Consider the following 25,389-nt stretch of genomic DNA (forward strand, 5'->3'; position numbering starts at 1 on the left):
CGGCCTGGACAGCGGGCTGCCCCTGAGGGTCCCGGCGGCTCCTCCCAGCTCCCCGCGTGCTGGGCAGGGTGTCGGGCAGAGGCCGGGCTGCTGGGCATCCGGGCAGGGCGGGCGCGGGGCCTCCCTGGAGCTCCTCCCCGAAGGACCCCACGCACGGCCACGCGTGGGCTCCGGGCCGCCGCCAGGCAGACGTCACTCATCGCCCCGGGGCCGCCGCTGCCCCTTCCGCAGGGCCGGGACCCCAGCGCACCGGTCCAGGAGGCAGGGATGCCCGCGGCTGGGCGGCGTTCAGGGAGGTGGCCAGGCTGGGCACGCGGCGGGGCGGCGGGGCGCAGGCGGAGGCCTGGCTCTTCCGGAGTCCACGTCTGCCGTCCTGCGGGGCCACCGCCGCCGGACTTCACAGTGCGGGCTGGGAGGGCAGAGCAGGGGACGCTGGCTGCCCGCGGCCCGGGGCACGGGGCGGGGGCACCCGCCTCCCCCAGGCCCTCCCCCGGTCCTCACCGGCACCGGCCACGGCCGCACGGCGCGCCCGTCTCCGTCCACGCAGCACAGGGCGGACGCGCACGCCTCGGCTTCCTTGGCCAGCAGGTCCCAGCGGGCGCTGTGGCCCAGGTTGCCCGTCGGGTCCGCTGGATCCAGGATGACGGGTCTGCAATTGCAAGCGGGGCCGGTGTCCCTCTTGGCCACGTCTAGGGCTGCCCGGGGACTGCCCTCCCCACACCTAGCCCTGCGGCCGGGCAGGGCTGCGGGACGCCCCAGGCTCCCTGGGCCATGGCCGCGCTGCGTCCAGGCAGGCGTGGCTCGTCACCCCGCGTCCACCTCTCGCGGCCCACACCCCCGCGGGGCGGGCTGACCAGGCTCCTCTCCAGCTCCCGCCCCGTGCGGCCACCGCCCCGTGGGTGGGCAGGCAGCGCAGCCTGGACGCCCTCAGAGGTCTGCGCCCGCTTCCGAGGCGGGGAAACCCTCCGCTACGCGGTGGCTCTGCAGGCGGCTGACGCCTCAGCTGAGTAACAGGCACGCCTGCCCCACAGGCTCGCTGCCCATCTGGACCTGGGCTGGGCGCTCGCGTCCTCGGGCAAACCCTTTCAGGCGACCAGAAACAGACTGCTTGTCCCCGGGGCCAGCAGCCCCGCTCCCGAGACGGAAGCTCCTGCTCTGCGCCCGGGAGGGGGAGAGAGGCCCGAGAGGGAGGCCCCGGAGGAGGCCGGGCCTGGACCTGGGCCTCTGAAGCTGCAGCCGCAGGAAGTCCCCCACGGTCCTGTCCTCGGCACCGTAGTTGACGGTCCAGTAGACGCGGAGCTGGCGGTACTGTCTGATGAGCTCCAGGACCGTGCGGAAGCCCTGGGCCATGCTGAACTGGGGGTCCCGGCCGCCCTGCTCCCACGCGTACACGGTCAGCAGCTCCAGCCCGTGCTGGGGGGGCAGGGGGCCCTTCCCCTTGGGCGTTTTGTGGCCCTGGAACGAGGAGGACGTGTGGGCCGCAGGGCAGTGACGGGGCAGGAGGGACACCTGCGTGTGCACCGCCCTCAGCCCCTGGGAGCCACGCAGCCGCTTCCCAGACGAGACCAGAGCCCTGCGTCCCACCCGCCCGGGCCGGGCGGGGCCTCCTGGGAAAGGCGGGCGGCGAGCGCACCTGCAGCTGCCGGTACCAGTGCTTCACCAGCCGGATCAGGCTCTTCAGCTTGGTGGGGCGCGACACCACGAAGTCGCGCTGCAGCTCCGTGAAGCAGGTGGAGAACTCGCCGGCGCTGTGGCAGCTGCGGATGAGGTCCGCGTAGACCTGCGGGCTGGGCCTGGAGCCCGCGGCCAGCTGGCCTGGGCCAGGGGGCGGTTACCCAGAGTCCCCGCGGCCACGACGCAGGCGGGCCTCTGGGACCCGAGTGGCCGCCTCCCCGGGAAGGCCGGGCTCGCCCTGCGGCCCCCAGCGGTTCTGGGGGCAGCACCCCTGCAGGGGCAGGAGCTGGGGTCCCCGCTGCACCACGGCCTCGCTCTGAGCCGAGGGCCTGAACGCCGGAGACGCCTCCAGGGATCTCTCCTCCTTGTTCTCCCAAACTCAGGCGCCAGACATGCTAGGAGCTGGGGTTGCTCACTCTGCAAAGCCCGTCCAGACTCGGGCAGAGAGCTGGGGACCCGAGTCTGCCCTGAGCGGAGTCCGCCTGGGTGGCCGGAGCAGCGCCACAGCGGGACAAGTGCGTTCGCTGAGTGAACTTAGTGGCTGACCCATGGCAGGCCAGAGAAGTGGCCTCCATGTTGGTAGAATCCAGGGGCTTGAGGCCACTGTTAACCCACACGGCACCCTTGAGGGAATCAGAAAAAGGGCCCTTTTCTCTGGACACTCTGCAGGAAAGGCGTATAAACCTGCACTTCTGCAGCGTGTGTGATGTGAACAGGCGTGGCCCAGATGTGCAGTACACAACCTCAACAACCGTCCAGGCCCGCTCTACCTGTTCTTCCCCTCCACAGGCCTCTGCCTGGGAACCTCACCTAGCGCATCAAAGGCCGGCAGCACATCGAAGTCCACACTGTGGTCCAGCATCGTCTGGGACGTCAATGAGAAGCTCAGCACACGGGGATTCTCCCACTTGGAGATTTCGAACTTGACTTCGAACTGCTGCTTCTGCTGACAGGCCTCCAGCTGGGCCCGGATCTCGGAGATGATCTCAGCCCGCTTATTCCCCTGGTCCGTGAACTGCTGGAAGCAGCTGAGGAACACCACCAGGTCGGCGTCTGAGCGGCCTCGCAGGGCGGTGCCTTTGGCTGAAGAGCCACCCTGGGGAGGTCAGGGCAAGAGGCTTGAGCCCTGAAGCGCCACTGGAGGTCGTCCAGCTTGAGGGCTCTGATTCTGAGTTAGGAACCTACTGTGTGACCTTGGGCAAGTGTCCTAACCTCTCTGTCTTGCATCTTTCAATAAAACAGGACCATAAGAAAACAAGTGTGCTAGAAAGTTTAGACCCTTCAACAAATGCAAAATCCCTCCTTCCACCAAGGTTTGGGGCTGGGGTGGATTTCAAAGGATTTTTTGGTTTTGGTTTTGTTCTGGCCTGTGGCTCTTGAACTTGACAATTTCTGAAAATGGCCAACAGCTGACTCCCATCCTAATTTGACCTGGGACAGGACTTGGGCATCAGTGTTCTTTTTTAAAAACCCTGTGATTCTAGGGTGAAGCCAGGGTGGAAAATCAGTCCATCCTCCTCGATTCTTACAGATGAGGAAGGGAGAATCAGAGAGGTCACAGTATTTGCCTGGGTCACACAGCACACCAGCCATGGACCACGCCATGCTAACACCATTTTTGAGCTGATGGGGTCTTTGCTGGACCTCTCGATTGTACACTGAGGTTGTATGAAGTGCAGGGGACAAGGTGACTTTTTAAGCTCACCAGCACCCTTCCTATATGGGGTTAGCATCTTGGTTATCTCTGTGGGAACTGTCCACATCCAGCTCATGAGGTCCAGGTGGGCCCACCTGCCACGTGACCCAGTGTGACCCAGGCATCCTGTCTCCCCAGCCCCAGTGAGTGGCTTGGAGGTAGGTATGTAACCCCAGCCAGGCTGATGAGACTCAATTCCAAGTCTTAATGTGAATTTGGAGAAAAGAAAATTCCCCTTTCGGAAAAGTAGAGCCAGTCTTGTAGATTTTGTGGAAATTGAACTACTGGTTGTCATTCTGTTGTAGATGAATTTGTAGAGCTTTTGCTTTAAAACAAAACAAAACAGATCCAAGAAGAAAGGAGAGAAAAGCTGCGTCCTGACACGCTGTGTGGGCTCCTGGATGCAGCTATGCCTGAAGCTGCCGGCTCCGGGGCCGTCCAGTTACATCAGCGATGCTCTCCTTGGAGGCCTCTTCCGGGTTAGTGTCACTAGCAACTACAAGAGATGTAGACTTCTCTGGGCCCTGTGTTCACCACCCGCCATGACCACGTTCTGGCCGGACCCTCCGCTGGTCGCTGCGATGGCCCCGGAGAGGGGTCAGCTACCGGCAGGACCATCTTGCCTGCCGCTCTCCGGGGGCTCACCTTGACCACCTTGAGCACTTTGATGGGAGAATTCCGGAAGCAGTTCTCCCGCAGGAACGAGCAGATGGCATCGACGGCCTTGTTCACCTGGGTCAGGAAGTGGCGGTTGGGCTGGAGAAACTGGCTGATGAACTTGTCCAGGTCCCCGGCCGGGGTCTGGTGCAGGAGAGCGGGCTGCAGAGAGAGCCGGCGTGTGGGGGCCGAGCGGACGGCAGATATGCGGCGCTCCGGCTGGGCTCTGAGGACCGGGCGCCACCCCCGACTTTCCTTCCAGCAGTTGGCAGGTCGCAGGAAGCTCCCGCCGGACCTGATTCCAGCTCTGGCCCCGCCACCCACGCACAGCCTCAGTCTCCCCGTTTTAATTAGGCGCCACAAGGCTCAAGGGGCACGGGGTCATTGTGCACACCAGGCACTGGCTACCAGACCCCTGCAAAAAGGCAAATGTGGTCGCCTGACCTCTACCCTGGTTTGGATATGGCTTGTCAACAGAGGGTCACGTGTTGGAGGCTTGGTCCCCGGGTGGTGGCTGGGCCTTTAAGAGGCGGAGCCTAGCGGGGGCACTGGGGCACTGCCATCAGTGGGAATCTGAGATCTACTGAGAGGGAGCCACTGGGCGTGAGCCCTGCAGCCTTCAGCTTCCTGTCTCGGGATATGACCTCCTCTTCTGGCAGACACTCCTGCTGTTGTGAGGCCATTCGGCACGGGTCCTCAACATCGTCCAGCTGATGCTGGCAGAGCAGCCATGAGCCTCCCCCAATGGGAGCTAAACAGACCTCTTTTCTTTATAAAGTGTCTTGGCTTCAGGTATTTGTTACAGTAATGAAAACTAAATTAACAATCTCCATTCATGGGTGCAGATGGCTGACATCTTGGGTGGGATTCCCTAGGAGTGCAGCCTGGTCAGGGGATTCTCGGGCACATGATTAACTGGGGCTGTGCTCACAGAAGTTGGGGGACAAGGTGGCATGATAATGGTGTGGGAAGGAGATGAGCTCGTGCCTGATCCCACAGGGAGCTTGGGACTGTGACCCATGTCACAGAGTTGGTCCCACCTTGAGACAAAGATGGGGTCTTTGTACCCTGTGTCCCTCAGGCACTGGTGGGGAAGTAGCAAGCTGTGCTGCTCCTGGAGGTCCACTCTCCAGGAAAAGAGACCGTGGTGACCACCACCAGCCAACACTCCAGAGCTGGGGATGCACCAGGCAGGGGACCCAACCATGACCCCCCCAGGGCCTGCCTCCTACCAGCACGTCCCAGGGCTGCACAGGTGTTCCGTCCCCACCCATAAGGCAGGCCTGGGTCTCCAGGGCTGCCGCGCTCTGGGCCAACAGCTCCCAGCTGCCCTGGCCCACGTTCCAGGTGGGGTCAGCAGGATCCAGGATTAGAGGCCTGGGGACAGAGTTGGGGGACAGGTGGTCAGGAATACAGAGGGTCTGGGAAGGGATGTGAGGGTCAGGAAGAGGATCCAGACTGCAGGGTTAACCTCAGACTGCCCAAGTTCAGAAGGAGCCCCAACCGGCTGCCTTGGTCAGAAAGCTCCTGGGGGCCCTCACTTGAGATACGGCCTTCTATTATGCTAATAAAAGCAGCCCTGGTTTTCCCTGGGGTGCCTGGGTGCCCTAACCCTAACCCTAACACTTTCCCATCAGAGTTCAGAGGCAAGAAAATGAGGGGCAGGACTGGTGACCCAAAGCCCACCCCAGAGCCCTCCTGGACACAGACTCCAGGAGACAGTGGACAGAAGGCAGGCACCGGAGCTGGTGTGCACCTGGGTTTTCGAAGCTGGCCAAGAAGGTGTGTTCTCAGAACTGGGTCCTCGATGCCATAGTAGTCTGTCCAGTACACACACTGGTCCTGATACTGCCGGACAAGCCCCAGAATGGTCCGCAGGCCCTGGGCCATGTAGAAACTGTGGCTGTTACAGCCCTGCTCCCAGGCGAAGATGGTCAGCAGCTCCAGGGCGTAGGCTGGAGGCAGAGAGGTATGGGCTGCCTGTTCTTCATTTTGAGCTGCAACCTGTCACAGAAGTCAACCAAAGATCAGGGCACGGCCCTACGGCATGCTTGGGACGGCCCTACGTGCTGGGGAAGGGCTCTCTAAACATCACGAAGGACCAGGATCTTGAGGGCGGCCTGGCCGGTGCTTTATGCTTTACGGTCAGTACACTGAGGATCAGAGAAGGGCAGTAACTACTGGTTCAAGGTCCCGCAGTGAGGCTGCCAGCTCAGAAGCGGCCTCTGGAATCTCCTTTCTGGGAGTCTGGAGAGTTGTACAGGAACGGGGGCTGCGGATCCATCTGGGCACCCCAACAGCCACCCCAAGGTTAGCAGCAGCAAGAGCTGGGGGAGTTGCTGAAGGCACATGCGCATGTGGGGTGGCATCGCAAGGGGCCTCCAGAGGACGCTCAAATTAGGACAGCTTGCAGAAGACGAATGGTGGGCTGCACGGCAGGAGCAGAGGTTTGGGGTGGGAAGGCGCAGGGAAGTCACCAGGAGTGTGAGGAGGCGTTGAAACCCAGGTGACGGACGGGGACAGGGCAGCCCAGCTACATAAGGGAGAGCCTAACACCTGATGGAGGAAAAAATCGAGCGACTTCCGGATCTGGGCAGGAAAGGTGGGAGGCGGTCCTTCTGCTCGGGCTGGCCAATGGGATGCAAAGGAGGGGGTGGTGTCTGCACAGGGTAGGAGCTGATTGGCCCAGGCGGTGGTCATGACGTCACCGCTTCCGGGGAGGAGCGAGGGCACTCACGTGGCGGTACCAGTGCTTCACCAGCAGGATGAGGTTCTTGAGCTTGGGGGGGCTCCTGTTCACGAAGTCCCTGCGCAGCTGCGCGAAGCAGGCCGCGTGCTCGCCGTCACGGCCGCCGCTGTTGAGGAGGGTCCTGTACACCTGGGGCTGGGGCTTGGCGTCAGATCCGAGCTGCCCTGGAGGAGTGGAAACGCTCCGTGTGCAACTCCGAATCAGGCCTGCAGCGCGCACCGTCCCATCCGCGCACCATTAGTGCAGTTGATGGCGTCCATTAGTGCAATTAATTTCCACGTTAGTTATGTGACATTGCAATCAATAATAATATACTGTAATATTGGATAACACAACTATCATTATAAAAAGTACTTTTTTAGTTGTAGATGGACAAAACCTTTATTTATTTTTATGTGGTGCTGAGGATCGAACCCAGTGCCCCACATGGGCTGGGCCAGCGCTCTAGCCACAACCCCTGCTCCTCATTTGGTACTCCAGAAATTTTCACTAATCCACCTACTGTGTAAGGGGGTAATCTTGACCCTCCTCCCCAGAAAAGCTGTGTCACATGGAAGTTAACGGAATGAGTTTCCAAGATAGACAGCCTGGGTTTAAATCCAAGCTGTGTTATTTGCCTCTTTGGGTCTCAAGTTTCCTCATCTGTAAGGGGGATCATAAGCAGCAGACACCTTGTAAGGCTATTGTAAGAAGCAAATGAAATCTATGTGTAAAGTGCTCCAAACTGCTTTAAAAACATCATGTGTTCAATAAGCATTAATTACTGCTATCATTCATGTCATCACTCAGAAGAAAAAGATCAAGGAACAGAGAGGAGACTGGAAGTGAGTCCCAGCACTCTCCTTCGTAAGGCCAATCTCTGGAATGCAAGAAAGGCTGACTTTTCTGCATGAAAGATGTCTAAGAAAAGTCACCCACCAACAGAGAGAGATTCCTAGGACTCTGGGTGGGGACAAGGGAAGAAAAGTCCCCCAGGAGAAACTGAGCCCCCAATCCAATGCTAGATGCAGGTGTGAAACCCAAATTGATAGCATGGTGGGGAAGTCCCAGGCTGTGGAATCACCACCTAAGCCGGCTTGGGAATGAGTGAGGCCCTTGGAGGCCAGCTGGAGGCAAAATGTGAATGTGGTCCCTTGGGGGATATTTCTTCGACTCTCAGCAGAAGGAACTTCCAGAGGAAAAGGAAAGAAAGTAAAAGTTCCATACAATAAAGTTCTCACAATAAAAAATTACAACCCACATGAGGAAATGATCCAGCTGGGGTTTGGGGGGTGGGGGAGGGAGAGTCAGGAGACTCAGCAACACAACAATTTGTTATCACAGGACAGCGGGAGAGACTGAGCATGTTTAAAGTGATCCAAGAAATAAGAGAAACCTTAATTCCAATGAAAGAACTGAAGCTTCCAAGCAGGTAACAGCTTGATTTTGGAAAGAACCAAGTAGAACTTCTAGAAATGAAAAATAAAGTTGTTGAAAAAAAATTTTTTAATTAAGGCTAGGTAGCCAATTAGATGCATTTGAAGAGAGCCAAGTGGAAAGCAGATCTGAGCAACCGAGAGGCAGGCAGGGTGAGATGGGAGGGTTAGAGATAGAGTCAGGGGGTCAAAGAGAGAATGCAGGCAACAGGGAAAACGGGAAGAGAGAGGCAAGGAACATGGGAAGCAGGTCCCCAAATCTAAAGAAAGGACTGAGTCCCTGGACACAGGAGGCACCGCAGAGTCCAGACAGAACACAGAGCATCAGACACTGAACAACACTGTGGACCAAGGGACAGTCTCAAAGTCTCCCAAAAAGGAAATTAAAAAAAAAAAAATCTGCATATACAAACAGAAATAGATTATATATAAGGAAAAGAGCATTAAAGGGACAGCAGACTTCTCATCAGAAAGAAGAGAGGTCAGGGCAGTAGACCCTGAGGGAGAACACCCATCACACCCTTCAAGCATGAAGGTGAACAGAGAGGTTTTTAACCAAAGTCGAAACCTGGAAAGTTCCAGCAAATTACCAATAAGTGTTATCTCATGAAATATAGTCTTGGACTAAAATTTTAAAAATACTAAATGCTAAAAGAAAACAAATGAACAAAACTTCAAAACCTTCATTTGGAAACTCACTTCCAAATATTCACAGATCAAAGAGCAAATGATAATGTCATAATTCAGAGCACAAAATATACCGGCCTGAATGGTGATAAAAATGAGGCCTAGAAAAACATCTGCCATGCGGTGCTTCTTAACACTGAAACTTCTTTTTTTTTTTTCAGCATCAAGGATTGAACCCAGGGACACTTAACCACTGAGCCACATTCCCAGCCCTTTTTATTTTTTATTTTGAGGCCGGGTCTCCCTAAGTTGCTGAGGACCTCGCTAAATTGCAGAGGCTGGCTTTGAACCCGCAATCCTCCTGCCTCAGCCTCCTGAGAGCCACCCAAACTGCATTTCTTAAAACTGACAATTCCCAAGATTCACTTTCAAACGTTAGAAAACGAAATGCCCTAAAACGAGGGAGGAAATGATACCATGAAATTTCCTTTTAAATCCCCGGCAGATCTGGGGAATTGTTAGTTTGGGCCTGTGGGTGGGCGGTGTCTCCGGTGTCCTTTAGCCTGAACCCTCTCATAACTAAGATCTTGGTAAAGCTCCGCATAGTCCTACGATTTGACCCCGCGAGGAGACATCGCAAAGCGGTTTTCGGTGCCCGGTTAAGTGGGAGGATTAGGCGCACCAGAGGGATGGCGGGTGGCGCCTTTACGTGCCCCCTGGTCCCCAGGGGTCTCTGTCACCCTCCCAGGCGCAGGCGCGCTCACCCACGGCATCGAAGGCGGGCAGCAAGCTGACGTCCACCCAGCTCTCTGGGTCAGCGGACACCAGCCGGAAGTGCAAAGCGCTAGGCGCGTTCTGCTCAGGAAGCGTAAGGCGCAGCCCAGGGACCGGGTCCCGCCACCACGATTCCACCTGCGTCCGCATCGCCTTGACGATCTCCGCCTGGCGGGGCCCCTGGTCCTTGAAGTCGCTGAAGCAGTTGAGGAAGAGGATGAGCTCAGCATCGCAGCCGCCCCGGAGGCTGGTGCCCCTGCCGAAGGAGCCGCCCTGCGGAGCGAAGAAGAGCTCAGGCCACGAGCCCGGCAACCGCGCCCAGAGGTGGCTCTCGCTGGTGGCGGGTCCAGGCCGGCGGCACGGGTCCCAGCTGCATCTGCGTGCACGGCCTCCATCTCTGGAGCCAGCAGAGGCAGGCCCTGGCCGGTCCAGCATCAGCTGCGCCCACCACACATCTGGACCAGCCGCTGCAGATGCGGTGCCGGAGCCAGCGGGCCAGCAGATGCGCTCTGTGGTCTTTCCCGCAGCCATTCACGGCCGCACCGGGCCCTGCGGGCCTCCATCTTCCTCCGCTTCAGCGGACTCGCTACGTTGGGCGGATGGAGGTCCCTGCGCTGGAACTGGCCTTCAGCTGGGGAGGTGGCGGGCAGGGCAGGGCGGATGGGCTTCCCCAGGGGTGCCCTCGGGGCAGAGGGAGGAGCTCTGCGTGGAGGCTCCAGGGAAGTTGCCTGGCCCGGCCTCCGTGAGGAGGGAACCCTGGACCGGGGGCTTCAAGGATGAAGGGAGGGCCGGGCCGAGGCGGCCTCGGGTCCCAGGAGCAGAAGCCGCCCGGAGGCCAGCCAGCTGGGAGGCGCCCAGGGCCGGACCCTGCAGTCCTCGAGGCTGCATCGCCCAGAAACCAGGGGGCATTTGGGCTCAGGAGAGAAGTGATCTGCCTATTTTAAGAGTTTTTAAAAATATATCATTCAAAACAAAACAAATCCCATCACTTAATGGAGCGACAGTGCCGCCTGGGTCCCACCTGCGTCCACGTTCACTCGTGGGCTCTGCGACACTGTTCAGGCTGAGCGATCTGCCGTCCTGCGGGGCAGGCGCGCCTGGCTGGGCGGTGCCGACGACGTGCGCCTCGCGCTGAGGGTCTTCTCTACCGGTGTCCGGGCCCTTCCCGCCCCTGCGTCCCCGGAGGGTCTCACCTTGATGACTCTGGAGGGTTTGTAGGCGCAGGTCTCGCGCAGGCAGCGCAGGGTGGCGTCGATGGCCCTCTTCACCTGCTCCTGGAACTGGGGGCTGGGCGTCAAGTGGTCCTGGACGAAGCGGTTGAGCTCCTTGGCCGGCACCTGAGACAGAGCCGAGGCCCCGCCCAGCGCGGGGCGGGCGGCGCTGGCCCTTCCGCCGGGGTCCGGGGTTGGACCTGGGGGCTGCCTGATCTGGGCCTTTGGACGCACAGCGTCGAGGCTCCTGATGTCCCCAGGGATTTCTTGGTCAGGGTCTCGCAGGACGGGGTGGCCCAAATCTGAGTGCCCAGCACGTGGAAGGCCCTGGAAGGTGGTTGGAGGAGCGGCGTCACCCAGCACAGGGGTGTCCACGTCCACCCACCTCCACCCCTCAACTGCCCCGTCCCTCTGTTCACTTGAGTGACCTGTTCACTTGAGTGATCTAGGGTCATGGAGGGGACGTGGCAGATGTGGTGCCTTTGGACAGATTAGAAAAAGGGGCATTGCTAGGGGGACACAGAGCAAAGACACCCCCCCCCCCATGGTGGGTGGAGAAGCCGGGGAGCAGGCTGTGGTCAGGGCCTCGCAGTGAGGAGAGGCCTCCGTGCCCACCCTGTGCCACCTCACAGGGCCCCTGGGCCCTGTGGACGCTCAGAACCCCAAGGGTCCTGGGAAACTCACCGGCCCCTCCCAGGGCTGCACGGGGCTCCCAGATGCCTCCAGAAAGCACGGGTGGTGGTAGCAGGTCTGGGCCTCCTGGGCGAGCACATCCCAGTTCCAGGCTGTGCCGCTGCCCACGTCCCATGTGGGGTCAGCGGGGTCCAGTATCACAGGCCTGCGGTTCCAGAGAAACAAGGTTCCCGTTAGCAAGAAGGTCATCAGGGCTCTGGCCTCAGGCAGACCCGGTTCCAATCCCAGCGTTGCTATTTTCCAGCTGTGTGACCTGGGGTAGATGAATTTCCTTCTCTGAGCCTCAGTTTTCTCATTTGGAAATGAGGATAACAGTGCTCACCTGGATGGACTGCTGTCGAGATGAACTTGGAGCCCTGGTTCTGAACCCTGGCTGTGTATTAAGATCCCAAGATACAAGGACCATTGCTGGGAACTCTGTTATACCGTGTGCTTTAGCAATTCCGTTCCTAGGTGTACATCCATTAGACGCATGTGCGTCAAGACACATACAAGACTGTTTATAACAGCCATATTTTTTATAGCTTCCAACTGAAAGCAGTCCAGCTCGCCATCTTCAATAAAATGGAAATCATACTGTCATAAGTTCCTGCAATGGAATACTATGCAGCAATGTAAAAGAATGAATTCAACTAAATGGATGGATTTCAGTGACTTAATGTTAAGAAACAGAAACCTGGCACAAAAGGACATAGGTTTTAAATCCAATCAGATTTAAAACCAGCCAAAACTGTCCTGATGAAAATCAGAATGGATTTATCTTTGTTGTGTCACTGTCTAGGAGGGGCTCACTGGGGTGCTGGAAATATTGTTATCCTGGGTGGTGGTTTCACAGACATGTGCCCTTAATAGATGCTCATCAAAATGTTTGTGTTCTACATCAGTAGAGCAGTCCCACGCGCACCACGTGGCGAGGCATTGTTAGATTTTTACAAGCGCCCCCAGTGATCCCCAGGGGCATCTGAGGCACAGCCCATTCCATTCTTGTTCGTCAGCTCCGTAAGGCTCAGGGCAGGAGCGCAGATGGCAGGTGTTAGGATGTACCTGGGTCGTCCCAGCTGTCCCCGCAGGAACGTCCCAACGACAGGGTCCTCGAAGCCATAGTTGACGGTCCAGAAAACACAGAGCTGCCGATGCCGCTGGATCAAGCCCAGGACGGTCCGCAGCCCCTGGGCCAGGCTGAAGGCGTCCTTCCCGCAGCCCTGCTCCCAGGCGAAGATGGTCAGCAGCTCCAGCGCATAGACGGGGGGCAGCGGGCTGCCCCGGGCCGCCTCCTGGAACCCCTGTAGAAGGGACGGAGCGCTGGGCAGGGAGGAGGGATGGGGGCAGCTCCCAGGACGTGGCTGGGGCTCGACCCCAGGCCGGGGCCCTGCAGGCTGAGCCTGGAACGAGAGCGGGACGGGTCCACACCTCTCCAAGAGCACCTGACACCTCTCCCAGGGACAAGGGGTCACCAGAAAGGAGCCAGCAGGACCTGGAACTGTCTGTCCCCCAAACACAGGCGAGGCGGATCTGGGGTGCTGGCCAGATGGCTGAGGGCAGAGATGGGACAGCTGGGACCCAGGGAGGGCGCCAGGTCGCCATCTGGAGCGGGGTGGGCGGCCGTCAGGTCTCTGTCCGTCCCTGGCCCCTGGGCCCATCCGGACACACGACCTCCGTTCCTGCACCGTGTAACTGGGGCTCCGTGTTCCAGGGAGTGGTCGGCTCCTCACCGTGGCCAGAGTCCCAGCTTCTGGGCTGGCAGGGCAGCTCGAGAGGGGACACTCTGGCTTCCTAGGTGACCTGCCTGGCTAGCAGCCCCAGCAGCCCTGCTCCTCCGCCGCCCCCTCTCTGGGGTACGATAAACAATCCCGGGTATACGTGTGCCCAGCACCCAGATTGTGCTGGACCCTCTAGCACCTGGGCAGGCTGGCTAGTTGGCCCTATAAAAGCACCAGGCTGCGAGCGTTTCCTGTCCCTGAAGAATCATATTGATGTGGGAAGAACCCGAGAAAGATGGATGCACCCTTTATGAACAAGCAGAGGAAGAAGCCCAGAGGAGGTTAGGAACTTGCCCAGGGTCACACAGCAAATCAGTCTCAGAGCCAGAACTGGAATCAGGACTTCCTCACATCCAGACCTGCCTATGATGAGTCGTCCGATGGGGGAACCCAGCTATGTGGCTCAAGATTTGGGGGAACTTGTCCCTCGTGTCTAGGCACAAGTGGGGCACACCTCCCTCAATTCACCAGAGTTTATCAATAAGCATGAACAGGGCAGATGGGTGTTCCCGAGGCTGGGATAGGAAGCCTACAAACTCCACGTTACCTTACGCCATATATAAAACTTTCCAGACCAGACGAAGCCCTAAATGTGAAAAACGAACCTTTTGGAAGGCAACATGGAGAGTAATTTTAGGAAATCAGGAGAAGGAAAGACTTAAGACACAGAAAGAACAAGTAATTTAAGAAGAAAGATGAATACATCTGATTGCATTTGAATACTTTCACTAACAAATGACCTTTAAACAAAGCAAAATACAAGTCACGGACTAGGAGAACCCATTCGCCCTCTATCAAGTAAATAAGAATTAGCATCCACAATATAGAAAGAGCGTCAATGAATCAACAACAAGACAACCACAAAAGTATAAAAGAACAAAGGACATGAACAGGCACTTTCCAGAAAGAGGCCATAAAGGGTCATTAAAAATAAGAAAAGATTTCCAGTATTAAGAAACATGGACAAAGAAGTCCAGTATCTGGAGCCAGGACCCTGGCCCGCAGCTTCACCTGGCGGAACCAGTGCTTCACCAGCAGGATCAGGTTCTTCAGTTTGACTGGGCGAGTGTTCACGAAGTTCCTCCGCAGCTCTGCAAAGCAGGCCGCGTGCTCGCCGGCCCCGCCGCCACTGTCGAGCAGGGTGGTGTAGACTGCAGGCTTGGGTTTGAGTCCAGAGCTGAGCTTCCCTGGGGGCAGGAGGCCCTGAGTTAGGAGGGGCTCCGCCTGGGCACTGGGTGTGGGAGGGGATGTGGCAGCACGGGCGTCGGGGGGCTGGGAAGGGAGTCCAGGAAGACCTGCCCTCCAGGGTGTGGAGGGAGCCCCCTCCTCCCACCTGGGCCTGGAGCCCCTGGGCCCCGCTGGCCCAAACGGTGAGACAGAGCTGCCTCCAGCCAGTCAGGAGTCCCGAAACCCGCCCGGCCTGTCCTCCCTCGGCTGGCTCCTCAGGGGTTCATTAACCGGTGCCCCAGGAGAGGGAGACGTTATGGCAGAAAGAAGTAAGGCAAGGGGTCTGGTTCCCCAGCCGTGGCCGGGCACGGGGCTGAAGGGCTCACACGTATCCCCACTGCAACCCTACAGGCAAGTCCGGGTCCTCATCCAACTTCACAGCTGGGGAAACCAAGGCACGGAAGCTCCACGCTCTGCTCAAGTCACACCGCCGGCGAGGAGGGTCCGAACTCGGAACCAGCGGGCTTTGCAGGGTGTGCCTTTTCCGTCGCCCCCTGCCTGCCACCCAAGGGACGTGGCATGGAAAAAGTAAACACTCTCCCCAATCCCTTAGGTGGCTGCTGCCCCTTACTTGCTGGGTGGCTTTGGATGAGTTACTGTATGTCTCTGTGCCTTGGTTTTCCCAAGAAGATGGATCAGTACAGCCCTCAGAGGTCAGTTGTGAGGCGTAAGAGGGAACCACGTCAAGCCCTTAGCGTGGCGACGCGTTGGTAAGGAGTGGTCACTGTGGGGAACGTGTGCGGGGTGCGGCGGGTGGTGCGGGGTTGGCCCTGCGCATGCACATGTTCCGCACCTGCGGATCCCGCCTTCGCGGATCACAGACATCTGACCGCAAATCGAGTCGTGCTGACGCTCCCGGCTCCTTTTCCACGCCCTCCACCCCCAACATCACGGTGTACAGCCGTTGCCAAGCAACAGGGGCAACCGTACGACGCGCACTGTCTTAGGTGTAGTAAGTAACCCAGAGGAGGTTCCGGGTGCGCAGGGAGCTGGGCACCGTGGCGCCCATCTGTGGTCCCAGCTGCCAGGGAGGCTGAAGAGGGAGAGGCCCAAGCCCCTGAGTTTGAGGCCAGCCTGGGCAACACCGTGAGTCCCTGTCCCCCCAAATAAAGATATAGAGGAGAATGGGGCTCCCCGAACCAGTTCCCCACGCAGACGAAGGGGACTGTGCCAGGCGTAAGATTCAGAGAGGGACAGAGCCCTGCCCAGGTCGACCAGCAAGCAGGTGGCGGGGCCAGAACGGGATAATCTGTCTGCATCCCGGGGTCCTCCCCGCCCTGGGGTGGACCGCGCCTCACCCAGGACGTCAAAGGCCGGCACCAGTGTGACGTCCATCCAGTTTTCGCGGTCGTCAGATGCCATCTGGAACTGCAGGACCCCAGCCGCGTTCTGCTGGGGACGCTGCAGGCGCAGGCCGGGCATGGACCCTGGCCACCAGGCGTCCAGCAGCGCCCGTATCTCCCTGAGGATCTCCACGTGGCGGGCCCTCTGGTCCTGGTAGCTTTCGAAGCAGTCGAGGAAGATGACGAGTTCAGAATCACAGCCGCCCCTGAGAGCTGTGCCCCGGCCATAGGCGCCTTCCTGTGGAGGAAACAGTCCCGGGGAATTCTCCACTCTCCCACGCGGTGTCCGCCTGCCCTGGGGGGCGGCTGGGCTGGGTGGAGACTGTGGCCATCCAGTTTGAGGCATTTGAAGCCACAAGGATGGGGCCAGGACAGCCAGATCGGGGTTTTCAAAAGAAGCAGTTTTAACACATAAGGTCATGACAGTTTATGCCTGTGATCCCGAGACTCGGGAGGCTGAGGCAGGAGGATCACAAGTTGGAGGCCAGCCTCAGCAACTTAGCAAGACTCTGTCTCAAAATAAAAAATAAGAAGGGCTGGGGATGTGGCTCTGTGTTAAGTACCTCTGGAGTCAGTCCCCAGTACCCCAAACAACTACTACAAAACCCCGGAAACTACTGGGTCAAATCTGTGGTTTGCAGAACCCTCGCTCAGCCCTTTGCTGAGGATGGGTACAAAACTGCGGCGTGATTCATTGGATTTCTGAGCCCTTTCTGATCAGTGTCTCTGCAAAGCTTCCAGCCTGAGGAAACTCCCAAGCCTCTGCTCTGTCCTGGCATCTGACACCTGACATCTTGCTTCCAGCCTCAGGGGACCGGATGTGGTGACATGCCTGTGGCAGAGGCCTGGAGGGTGCAGTGAGTTGCCAGCCAGTAAATGGCAAGAACCAGGCTGGCGCCCTGGAGGAGCAAGCTCCCACCCAGAGCCCCCGCTCCCGCTTCCCGGCCCTAAGCCGGCAGAGGCAGGGCCTGCCTGACGGGAGACCTGGGCTCTAAGCTCTTGTTGGGAGGACTTTCTGACCTGTGCAAAGGAAGAGGGGAACTTCCTGCACCCGCCTTTCCTCTTGGTGTGATCCCTCACCTTTCCTGGGCACGTCTAAAATAGCGGGTCCCGAGACTAGGCAGTTGTGTCTGGGGGGACATTTGGCAATGACTGGAAACATTTTGGTGGGGGTGACCGGGCAGGGGCCCCTCTGGGGGTCATCATCCAGAAGCCCCCGGCTCATCTCATACAGCCCAGTCCAGCCCTTTCTGGGGGAACGGCATCCCTGGGCCAGGGGCTGGACTCAGGAATTGAGGTCCACAGCTGCCTCTTATCTCACTAAATCTTCCTGGTGAGCAACACTTAAGATCACCCCATCTTACAGATGAGAAAAAGAGGCTCAGCGAGGTCACTTGGCTAAGGTGCGGTGGGGCCGGGATTAAAACTCTGGGTTCCCTGTTCTAGGCTGAGGCAGGAGGATCCTGAGTTCAAAGCCAGCCTCAGTGACTTAGTGAGACCCTGTCTCCGTTTGTTTGGTATTTGCACAATCCCAGGCTGCCGGGGACTCGAACCCATACGTGATGGGCTATATGGCCTGCACTGAGACCCTGTCTCTAAATAAATATTAAAAAAGGGCTGGGGACGTGACTCAGTGGTTCAGTGGTTAAGCGCCCCTGAGTTCAATCCCTGGTACCCCCAATAAAATAAATATAAAAATTAAAAATAAGATAAAATTAAATTAAATTAAATTTAAAAATAAACAAAATGAAAGCAGCCACCCGCAGGGCGAGCTCCGTGTCCTCAGGACGCTGAGTCCGGGCTCAGCTGGCGGGAGGGTCATTCAGAGGCGCCAGGAGCCGGAAGGCCCCCAGCACCCCGGGTCGCCCGCCCCGGCCGCTCACCTTGACCGTCCTCCGCACCCGCAGCGCCGGCCCCGCGCCTCCTCGGCGGCCCCCGCGCTCCCTGAGGGCGGCGTCCAGGGCGCCCAGCGCGCGCCGCGCGGCCCCCACGAACTCGGGCGACGGCTGCAGGCGGCGGGCCACCAGGCTGTCGAGCGCGGCGGCCGCGGTGCCGTACACGTCCAAGCCGCCGGGCTTCGCGTCCCGCCCGACCCGCGGGGCTCCGAGAGGCGCAGGGCGGGCCCCAGGTCACCGGCGCTGCTCAGCCGAGGCGACGCTCTCTGTTTCGGTTTCGTTTCTTGGTTTTCCTCCTCCTCCTCCTCCTCCTCTCCATCCTCCTCCTGCTCTGCCCTCCTCTCCATCCTCCTCCTCTGCGTCCTCCTCTCCATCCTCCTCCTCCTGCTCTGCCCTCCTCTCCATCCTCCTCCTCTGCGTCCTCCTCTCCATCCTCCTCCTCTGCGTCCTCCTCTCCATCCTCCTCCTCGCTGCCCTCCTCTCCATCCTCCTCCTCTGCGTCCTCCTCCTGGTCCCCTGCACTGTCCTCTCCCTGCTCTCACTTTCGTTTCCTCCTGCAGCGCCCGGGCTCCCTGCTCCTTGCTGAGCTTCTTGCTGGGCGTGGTTGCTGCCTTGCTGGGCAACCCGGGCACCAGGGGAACCGGGATCCCCGGGCCCTCGTGCCTGCGACGCTCCCTCACCTGCTCGCCAATTGCGGAGGCCGCGCCTGCTGCCCACCCCGGGTCCGCGCACCCGACACTGGACAGAGGAATGTGTGCTGGTCCTCAAGCTGGGAAACCAGTCTGCGGGCCGGAGATCCGAGACAAAGGCCGGAGGACGCAACTCCACCCTGGCAGTCAGGAGACCCTCGTTCTTGCTAGTCTGCTTTGCTGTGCAGCCCCCTGTGAGACACTTCGCTTCTCTGGGCCTGGGTTTTGTTATCTGTCAGATGGAGGTAATATGCGCACACCGTGGCTCAGGCCTTTTAGCTCAGCAACTCTGGAGGCTGAGGCAGGAGGATGGCATGTTGGAAGTCAACCTTAATAACTTGGAGAGCCCTGTCTCAAAATAAGAAGGTGTTACAGCTCAGGGGTTAAGCGTCCCCGAGTTCAAATCCCAGTACCACACACGAAAATAAATAAATTAAAAATGATTAAAAAACAATAAATAAAATTAAATAATAAAAAATAAAAATAAATGAAATTAAATAATAAAAAAAGAAGAATGCAAGTGTTTCAGAATTTAAAAAGGAAGGGATGTGGAGTCAGATGGACTTGGGTTTGAGCTGGTGCCTGTCTGTACAACCTTGTGCAAATTACTGGTCTCTTCTGAGTCTCAGTTCCCTCATCCATAAAAATGGGATTATATCCTATTACTGGACGACAGGCATTGTCCTAAATACTTGATATTTAACCCTCATAGAAACCCTCTGTGGACTGGGTGCGGTGGCACACACCTAGAATCCCAACAGCTCGGGAGGCTGAGGCAGGAGGATCACAAGTTCAAAGCCAGCCTCAGTAATTTAGTAAGGCCCTCTAGCAACTTATGGAGACCCTGTCTCAAAGTAAAAGTAAAAAGGGGGATGCGAGTCAGTGGTTAAGTGCTCCTGGGTTCAATCCTCAGTACCAAAAACCCTATGTGGGGCTGGGATGTAGCTCAGTGGTAGAACCGCTGCTTGCCTAGCAATAGCAAGGCCCTGGGTTCAATCCCCAGCACGGGAAGGAAGGAAGAAAAGAAACAAAAAGGAAAGAAACTCCATGAGACAGGCAGTGTGGTCACCTTCATTTGAGAGATAAGAAATGGAGGAACAGAGAGGTCTGGCAATCCACCCAGTATTACAACTGATACTTGGCAGAGACGGGTTTGAACCCAGGCAGTCTGGTTCTGGATTCCTTGCTGCCGAACTCCTTGCTCTGCTGCCTCCCCAGGCTGTTACATGGGGTGAAACCACGAGTGTAAGGTCCCTGGCAAGCACCAGGGTAGTGGTTAAGCATAAATGGAAGCCCTGAAGGTCACGGTGACGCCTCTGGGCCGTGGTCTACCCAGGACTATCAGCAGGTGGTTCCCGGAAGCTCGACCTGGTCTCACTTCAAGCAGCGGCCGGTCCTGCTCGTTCTTTGTGGTGTGTGGTGCGGGTGGTCAGGGCAGGCCAGAGACCCGAGTGGAGACTGCAGAAATAAGGAGCCTGGGTCAGCAGCTCAGCCTGCGGCTGGCAGGGGGACCTGGCTGTGTCTCAGTTACAAGGTGCCCTGTTTCTTTCTTTTTTTTTTTTCTTCCAGATTTACTCTGTAAGAAGTCACATCAGGCTCCCAAGGTCAAACTGATGTGGCGGTGCAGCTTGTCAGGAGCCAAAGGGGACCTTGTCCTTCCTTGAAGCTGGGGTACTGGTTCCCTAGCTGGAGAAGGGGCCCCGGGGAGCTGCAGTGGCCTGTGACGGCCAGCAGAGGGCGCTGTGCCAGGGCTTCCTGGGAGGTCATCTCCCAGTTCTTTCCCGGAGGACCTGAAAGAGGACTTTAGTTGGAAATGGGGCTTTTACAGAAGTAACCAAGTTAAAATAAGGTCATTAGGGTGGGTCCTAATCCAAAACCACTGGTGTCCTTCAAAGAAGGAAACCTGGACAGAGACACCCGCACCAAGGGAGAAATCACATGACGCTGGAGGCTGCGCTCCAGGGGGTACACCTACCAGCCACGGAGCCGCTGCCTCCAGAAGTCGGAGGCTGGAACAGACTCCTCCAGCCAACCTGCCCACACCCTGACCTTGGGTTTCCAGCTGTGAGACTAGATTTCTGTTGTTTAAAGGCCCCACGTGGTCACTTTGCTTCAGTAGTCCTAGGAAGCCCTGCGACCTCCTACCAGCCCCTAGCTGACTGCTGACCCTTCTCCTCGCCTCCCACAGCTTTTGCTGAGTCTCTTTTGGTTTTCAAATGCTCCACGCGTGTTGCCACCCCAGGGCCTTTGCATGGCTGTGCCCTCAGTGGCACATGCTCTTCCTGGTTCAGTTCCCTGACACTCTACACCCTTCTGCCCTTGACCTCTCCTGGGGCCTCTGGGACTGGGCTGGCTGCCCCACCGATCCTCCCACAGGCTCCTGTTACTGCATTTATTAGACACCTAATAAATGACGAGGCAATTTATCAGATAATCATATTTATTAGGTATCTATTAGATAATCAAGAGTGAAGTGGAGCTCTAATAGATAGCGCTCACGGCTTCAGCCGTGAGGCATTGGCCCTGACCACTCTCCGGGTCACCTTTGCCTCCTCCGCCTGCCCCCCAGGACATGGCCCAGAGCAGGACCTTGATAAAGTTTTGGAACGGTTGTGATCATAAGCTCCATCTTTAAGGATAAGCTGTGCGTGGGGAGCTGACCCACAGTCATTCCGCAGTTGCTCTTTAAATCCTCTGCAGATGCTCAGGGCCGTCCTTGCTCCCGCGTGACAGAGGAGAGCTGTCTCCCTGAGGGGTCAAGGGACCGGTCCAGGACGACAGTCCAGAGGAAGAGTTAGGTGCTGGGCGGAGCCTGGGCGGCCTGCCGGCTGCGGGGACGGGGACTGTGGGAGGAGAAGGGGCCTCTGGCAGGGCCGCCCAGAGGCGAAGGCCGCAGCACCTCAAACCTGCCCCGGCTGAGGCCGAGGGCGCGGGTGGCAGGTTCCCCTGCCAGACGCTCTCGGCGCGTCCTGAGTGAGCTCTGCCCTCCTCTCTGCGGGCTGAACATTAACTCTCGCCTGTTGGTTGGTGGGGCCCTGAACGCAGGCAGGGCCCTTCTCCTGGAGGTGCAGACACGGCCCACTCGGGCGTCTTGCTTTGCCTCCCACAGTGTTGGCCAGCCTCACGCACCGGTGCTCTCTGGAAAAGCCAGCGCCCCAGAGCTTCCTGTAAACTGAGTCCAACAGGTTGGCTTGTGAATGTCCCTCAAAGGCCCGTGTGTTAGAAGCTCGGTTCCCAGGACGGTGCTGTGGGAGGTGGTGGAGTTGTGGGGCCTGGTGGTTCTTGGTTCCCTGGCGGAATGGCCTCAAAGGCAACACTGGGACCCCAGTCTCTTCCTCGTCTCTTCTGCTCCCTGACCACGAGGAGAGCCATTTTATGCCTTCGTGGGCTTCAGCCGAGCGAGGCACTGCCTTGCCACAGCCCAAAGCAACAGAGCCAATCAACGATGAACTGGAACCCCCCAAACTGTGAGCTGAGCTTGCACATTTTCTCTCTCTGATTATCTGGGTATTTTGTCACAGTGCTGGGCGCTGACACGGGAACTCCTGGATTTGCACAAATTATCTGAGCTTAGCTCAGCCAAAGGCGTCTCGAAAACACATTTTCGAAAGAAGAATTGCTTTATTATTTCCTGTGACTATACAAATCATACCAGATCGGTGCCAAAAGAAAAAAAAATTCAGAAAATACAAAAAGTTGTAAAGATGACATAGAACGCTGTGACCAAATATCGAAAACCTTTATTTAAGTCTTCCCGGAACCACTATCCCCAAATGAAATGAGAGAAAACATACTAAGCACGGTCGCAGTGAAACAAATACCTGGGGATAAGTATCACAAAGACACGAAAGATAATCTGTAGGGAAAAAGATAAAGCTTCGTTACGGTCGTTAGACTAAAACGGACAGAAAGACAGGCCGAGTTCGTGGAGCGTTAGAATTCTCAATATTATATAATGGCATCCTTCCTAAGCTCATGTGTGTGCTTCCTCGTGTTTGGGGCAGAAGGGCACAAATTGGCTATAATATGAACATCGACACAGAACACCCGGGAGGAGCCATGACTTGAGAAATAGAGAATGTGTTCTGAGGATGTGAGCAATGGCCAGGCGCGGCAGTGGAGCAAGGCCCTGTTAGCCCCCGTGGAAGAGGACAGAGTCCCCAGATGGGCTGGCACGCGGGTGGGCTCTGGGGGCATGTCGGAGGTGGTCCTGCAGAGAGAACGTCATCCCCACACGCTGCCATGTAGCAGGACATGCCGAAGGGGCCTGCGCTCTTGATGTCAAAGCCATGAAGTCATCGCCAAGACCAAGGTCACGAAGCGTCCCCCTGATTTTCTTCTAGGAGTTTTACTTTCGGGCCAGTGTGTTCCAGTCTTTATTCCATTTTGAGTTGACTTTGGCGTTCGGTGTGAGGTAAGGGGTCAATTCCAGGCTTTTGCCTGTGGAAACCCAGTTTTCCCAGCACCGTTCCTTGAAGAGCCCCCGTTGGCAACCTTGTCAAAAATCAGCGGACCCCTGTGTGCCAATCACAGCAAAGGAAACCGTCGGCAGAGTGGAAAGCGACCTATAGAAGAAGAAAATATCTGTAAACCACATACCTGACGAAGAGCTAATCTCCAAAAGGCGTCGGAGGTCCCACACATCAATACCAACAGCCAACACGAACACGGTGGTTAAAAATGGCCTCGGGCTTGAGTAGACATTTCTCAGAAGACAGCGCTCAATGTCACTAATCATCGGGGAAATGCAAATGGAAGTTGCAAGGCGCCTGATGATGACTATTTTGGGAAAGGTAACCGCGTTGGAAGGAGGTGGAGAAACCGGAACTCCGGCCCAAGCTCAGAACCCAGAGTGGAGTCGTGGCCGTGGGAAACAGACCGAGCTGCCCCCGCTGCAGGACCCGGTGACAGGGCTCGGCGGAGTCAGGGGTGCGCCCGGGGTGACTGCAAAGGGGGACGGACTGAGGGGGACTTTCCTAAGACGCAGGATGTCATGACACCCGTGTGTCTGGCCTGAACGTGGGGACGGCTCGGAGAATCATGGGAAGTTGTGGAAAAGCTCGAGACTCTGGAGCTGCCCCGGCAGATGGGGGAGGAGGCCGGGCAGCTCGGGAGGGGTGCCCGGGGCTGGACGTATTGCTGTGTGAGTCCAGAAACTCCCCGGGGGACCCAGAGGAATGTGCTGCAGGGAGGGACGCTGTGTCTGTAAGGGTTTCCATGGTGTCCTTCTGGAAGGACTTGGCTTGGTGATGGCGGAGGCGGGTGCCATGGGTACTCTGGGTGGTGAGGCAGGGGCCTGCAGAGTCGTGGATGAGGTCACTGCCACGTGGTGTCCTTGGGGCTCCAGCGCCCGGAAGGAGACCCTCCAATATGGGCCATTAGAAGAACCAAGGTCACCATCCCATGCAAGGTCACAGCCCCTGACCTGGCCGTTGGACCTGAGCCTGTTTTGAACCCATTGACTGAAGAGGATGCAGGGTCCCCTGGCAACAGGACCCCATGAGCCCTTTCCGCTAATGGACCCAAAGCCACTCAGTAAGCACAGGGTACACTGGAAAAGAGGGCCTGCGGCCACTTCAGAGACCGTGGGGACCATCTTAAGATAAAGACCCCTGGCTATCCTAGCCCACTCCCCAGGCCCCAAGGAGTACGTGGTGGTCAAGTCCACGTGTGGCCAGGAGCAGTGGGCGTTGTTTCTGGACACACCTCTCTGGGCGTAACTGCGAGGGTGTTTCCAGAAGAGACCAGCACGCAAGTCAGGAGACTGGCCTCCTCCTACCGTGGAGCATGGATAGATCCAGAAGGCAGAGCGGCTGAGCGGCTCTCTGGTTGAGCTGGGGCTTCTGTGTTTTGCTGCCCTCCAGCATCGGTGCTTCTGGTTCCCGGGGTCTCCGGAGAAGGGAATCGTGGGAATTCAGTGTGGGACACGCAGGGGCCGTGCAGCAGTGTTAAGAGAAGCAAGTTCAGAGGCAGAAGGGTTAGGCTGCTGGCCCTCATATCCTCAGGGTCCCGTGTTTATCACATGAAGAAAAATGACAAGCATCCAACAGGGCTGCCAGGGCATTCGGTGCTGGCACCTACGGAGAGGAGAACTGTGGTCACCCACTCTGGTGACCAGGGACCCAGGCAATAAGGGCACTGGTTCCTCTGTGTTTACGTGTGAGCCTGGAGCAGCTGTGGTTATGGAAGCTTTATGTTCTGGAGTCTTTTAAATGAAAAGCCACTTCTTGGTGCCAAGGACAGCGTGATGACATGGCGGCGTGCGTGGGCGGAGTCTACCATTGAGCCCAGGGACAGAGCCAGGGCAGGGCTGTCCTCCGCAGGCGCGGTGCAAGCCCCGCACGCCAGTCATTTTTACATTTTCCAGTAGCTGCCTTAAAAAAGTCCAAAAGATGAAGTTCCTTTGGGTTTAACTCACTCTATCCAAAAAGGGTCGCTTCAACACACCACCCGTTTCTAAAACCATCGGTTGTCAAGAACTTGACATTCCTTTTCTTTCTTTGTTCAAGGTCTTAAAACCTGGCTGCAATTTCAGTGCTCAGCAGCCACATGGGGCTAGCGGCTCCTGTGTTAGATAGGAAAGTTCTAGAAATTCTCCCGAGCTGTGCTCCGGGATGAACCAAGGACGCTCGTCTCAGGATTATTTACAATAGGAAAACGGGAAGGATCTGAAACCATGGAGCATCAAGGTGTCAACTCCACGGGAACAGGGATTTTCGTCTGCTTTGTGGCTGTTTCCCCCAGCCTCGACCTGTGTCTGGCCCAGTGAGTGTGCAAAGATAAGATTTTTCTGGTTGAACTGATGATCCATACAGTCACGCACGGGCATCTGTGCTTCTTGGCTCTGTGCCTTCAAGTTACTGAACACACAAGATGTTTGCTGGTGTTTTCATTTATTGTTATTGATAATCGAACACAACATTCCCAGCAGGGACCCAGGTGGAAGTCGAGGCTGAGTTCCACTCTCTTGTCCAAAGCT

The 25,389-nt window shown here is 57.4% G+C and overlaps 1 protein-coding gene across 1 annotated transcript; it reads right to left on the reverse strand.

Moving 5' to 3' along the window:
* Positions 1 to 309: 309 nt before the first annotated feature.
* On the reverse strand, positions 310 to 23,148 carry OAS3 (2'-5'-oligoadenylate synthetase 3; the record flags this gene model as incomplete). The annotated part of the gene is made up of 19 exons (XM_079150422.1): positions 310 to 409; positions 502 to 649; positions 1,217 to 1,455; positions 1,634 to 1,815; positions 2,485 to 2,770; positions 4,016 to 4,189; positions 5,260 to 5,404; positions 5,784 to 6,031; positions 6,765 to 6,940; positions 9,583 to 9,865; positions 10,786 to 11,130; positions 11,488 to 11,641; positions 12,541 to 12,779; positions 14,268 to 14,443; positions 15,782 to 16,064; positions 17,710 to 17,952; positions 18,264 to 18,459; positions 20,086 to 20,200; positions 23,010 to 23,148. 19 exons carry the CDS (start codon positions 23,146 to 23,148, stop codon positions 398 to 400), a joined length of 3,783 nt encoding a protein of 1,260 aa, XP_079006548.1. The 3' UTR covers positions 310 to 397.
* Positions 23,149 to 25,389: the final 2,241 nt, after the last annotated feature.

This window comes from Sciurus vulgaris (assembly GCF_902686455.1).
Source record: "Sciurus vulgaris genome assembly, chromosome: 8".
Taxonomy (NCBI): Eukaryota; Metazoa; Chordata; class Mammalia; order Rodentia; family Sciuridae; genus Sciurus; species Sciurus vulgaris.